Source organism: Acanthisitta chloris, unplaced genomic scaffold, assembly GCF_000695815.1.
Source record: "Acanthisitta chloris isolate BGI_N310 unplaced genomic scaffold, ASM69581v1 scaffold27738, whole genome shotgun sequence".
Taxonomy (NCBI): Eukaryota; Metazoa; Chordata; class Aves; order Passeriformes; family Acanthisittidae; genus Acanthisitta; species Acanthisitta chloris.
The window spans coordinates 236-3,369 of NW_008685805.1; the positions used below are offsets into that span (position 1 = coordinate 236).

General features: G+C 58.1%; 1 protein-coding gene across 1 annotated transcript in view; it reads right to left on the reverse strand.

The window, feature by feature from the left end:
• Positions 1-56: 56 nt before the first annotated feature.
• Positions 57-3,134, reverse strand: part of LOC103807182 (ankyrin repeat and SAM domain-containing protein 1A-like) — a gene marked incomplete at both ends in the record, with an annotated part of 5,202 nt that continues 2,124 nt past the window's right edge. Inside the window, 6 exons of the mRNA XM_009079904.1 lie at positions 57-227; positions 872-1,009; positions 1,310-1,396; positions 1,814-1,885; positions 2,019-2,144; positions 2,484-2,648. Coding sequence (XP_009078152.1) covers positions 57-227; positions 872-1,009; positions 1,310-1,396; positions 1,814-1,885; positions 2,019-2,144; positions 2,484-2,648 — 759 coding nt within the window. The remainder of the gene's footprint in view (positions 228-871; positions 1,010-1,309; positions 1,397-1,813; positions 1,886-2,018; positions 2,145-2,483; positions 2,649-3,134) is intronic.

The following is a 3,134-nucleotide window of genomic DNA, read 5'->3' on the forward strand; positions in this document are numbered from 1 at the left end:
GCCCAGGAGAAGCCCCAGCTCAGACCACCAGGGCGCCCTGGCCCGCACGTACGTACCGCGGATTTCCTCATGCCGGCTCGTGGTTTAGGCACCGGTTTGGAAGATTTTGTTTCAATCATTTCTCCTGCTCCAGCACCCAGAGGCTTTGCTCTCTGGGCTTGGAGGGCCAGCTGGTAGGCGACCTCGAACGCCTGCCCCAGCGTGAGGATGATCTCGTACGTCAGGTTCTTCAAGAGAGCACAGAGAGCACAAAGCCATCAGGTCACCCTGTGCACAGTCTCCGCGCTCAGCAGCTGCTCTGGGGTCACAGACCTCGGCAGAGCCAGCACCTTCCTGCCAGAAGATCACATCCTGCTGTGTCCCTGGCAAAGCCGCTGAGCTCCTGATGCAGGGCAGACAGGACTGCTCTGCCGACCCTGGGACCCCCTGCCCACCGGTAAAGCCCCACCAGCACTGCAGGTCAGCAGTGTAAAGGGAAAAAAAAGCCAAAACATCTCGTGCAGTCCATTCTGCCCAAGTATAAAAGCAAACCATGCTTCCGCCCTCAGTGAGGTAAAAGCTTGTTAAATCAGCCCATTACACACCCCAGAATTGAGGGCGTGTGAGGGGTTTGCGCATGGCACATTCCTCAGGAGAGAAAGCTCCTGCCCTGCTTTACTCAGTGCTGGAGACTGCAGGAGCAGAGCCAGACAAATATTCTCTTTGTCCACCAAGGTCCAAAGTAAAGGCATTTAGAGCCAGGATTTCAGGGTAGAAACAAGTCAAAGAACCCTGCAAGGGACCAGATCCTGCTCTATGACTCCAATAAAGCTGAGGAATGAAACAGGTAGACTGTGAAGGACTGGGAGATACGACATGATAACCCACTCACCACATCCACAGTGCTGAAGACGTGGCAGTAGTGGTGGCTGGTTTGCAGGTCCTTGGTGATGTAGGCAAACGTGCAGAGGTCCTCAGGATCCTGAGCAGCACAGGAGATGTTCCGGATCTCATGCTCAGCAATGACATTCTGCCAGGGTCAACCACAAGCACCTGTCACCCTTCTGGGGATGGGAAATACACCCGAGCATCCTGGGGGGAAGGGAGGGGGAGTCTCCCAGCCAGGCCAGTCCCAGCTCCCTCCCATGGCAGGAATGGAGCACAACATGGTCCACAAGCAGCCACTCTGCCAAGCCTTTGGCACTCAGGTAGAGCTCCTCAGGACTAGCCATGGCTTCTGGAGCCATGAAATGTGACCTGCAGCCCCCAGGCAGGTGGGACTGCAGGTCTTGTCCCTCCAGACACCAACTCCGAGGCATCTGCAGCTCACCTTGTTGGAGGCATCAATGAACTTCACCCCTTTGTACGTGATGGACAGGATTATGGTCGGGATCTTCTTCATGTACTCTGTGGATTTCTTCAGAAACAAGAACATTGAAGTGACCAGTTGTGAATGGACGTTTCCTTCTTCAGCCCTGCCCCACCCAGCCCACCCCAGAGACCCCCAGGCCCATATAGGCAGGGTTAGGGGGTCTTGGACCAGGAGGAGAAAAGTGAGCTCCTGATGGAAGCAAAGGGGAGGGACAGGCACCTGAAGTGAACCCAGACACCCCTTCCCCAGTGAAAACACCCACTCTCCCTCCACACAGACCTTCCAGCTATGGGAACAGTGCTGGGAAGGGGCAGTTCACCAGTGACAGCAGCACTGCCTGTTTGGGGCTCCGGACTCCTGCAGGGTTTGTGCAACCACAGCTTGACTGAGTTCCCCCATTCCCCAACCCACGTCACCCACCACAGGCCGTGAGTGAAGTCCCTGGCCCCAGGGCCTCCTTACCCTCATCTTGGCACAGGCATCCTGCGTAGACTCTGTCCCTCGGAGGTCTCTGATCAACATGGAGCCCAAGTACTGTTTGGAGGAGGGAGAGATGTTAACCCCTGGCAGTCCCGAGGCAATGCCACGGCCCTGCAGCTCCACATGCAATGGCCTGATCCCAGAGCCTCCTCATCCTTGCCACCCCCACACGCCAAAAGCCACTTACATTGGCCTCGTACCCACAGGACTCGAAGATGAGCTTCTCGGGCTGGTGCTGCCAGTTTTGGACTGGGGCGTACGGGGCAGCCAGGCTGGGAGGGCGCAGGGTCAGCTTGGACTCCCGACGGTCCTCCTGGAAGGGAAGAAACACAGATGTGAAGCCACAACAGGTCCAAGCTGTGTTGAAACAGCTCTCAGGAAGGCTCTTTGGGCTGATTCGACTGAGGCTGGCAGTGGCCAAGTCCCCCAGGGGCCAGGCAGGGGCAGGACATGGCAGGTGAAGGTGCCAGTGTGACCAAAGCGTGATTTGCCTGTTTCGAGGCGAAACTGAGGCACGAAGGGGCTGCTGGCTCTAATGCCTGAGGGAAGCTGAGCTTGACCAGCTGCCTGCATCATCCTACCTCCTCCCTGGCGCCAGAGAGGGGGGAGCAGGTGCAGAGGGTCCCCAGGACACACAAAAGCACCCACTGACCTGTGCTTTGTAGCGCTCAGCTCTGGAGTAGGGAGTAACCTCAGTGCCATGGTCGTGTTGCCTCTTGCCGGTGTCCCCGGAGGGCAGCAGGAGATCGGCAGATCTGCCCGTGCAGGAGTCGTTCTGGCTCAGGGGCGATGATGTCTGGGACATCAAGTCCTGGCACTGAAATAAGCAGACACCATAAGGGGTCCTAGTCAGCTCAGGCTGTGGCCCCCATCGCTCCCTTCTACAGTGCCCAACACAGGGTGCAGTGAGCAGAGCCAACGGGGTCAGCTCTGCTCTGGGGGCTCCTGACTTAGTGCAAACAATCCCACCCCATATCTTCACGAGACCCCTGACTTGCCCCGGGATGGTTTCAGCCAGGTACACAGCTCCTTCTGCCCAGCACAGCTCCCCCAGCACACGCTCATCCCAGGAGGGCAGGGGGCACATGGGGCTGAGGGCACGGTGTATACAGAGGAACAGGCTCCCCTAAGGCAGAGTGAGTGCCCGAGGGCAGTGATCAGCCGCCCTGCAGACCAGCCCTGGGCGCACGGCAGCCCTGCCGAGAGCAGGACCTGCTGCGAGGGACAGCACAGCTGCTGCCACATTAGTCCTATTCAACCCACTTGCCTGATTTGCCATTGACATCCTTCCGCCCCCTGTGCC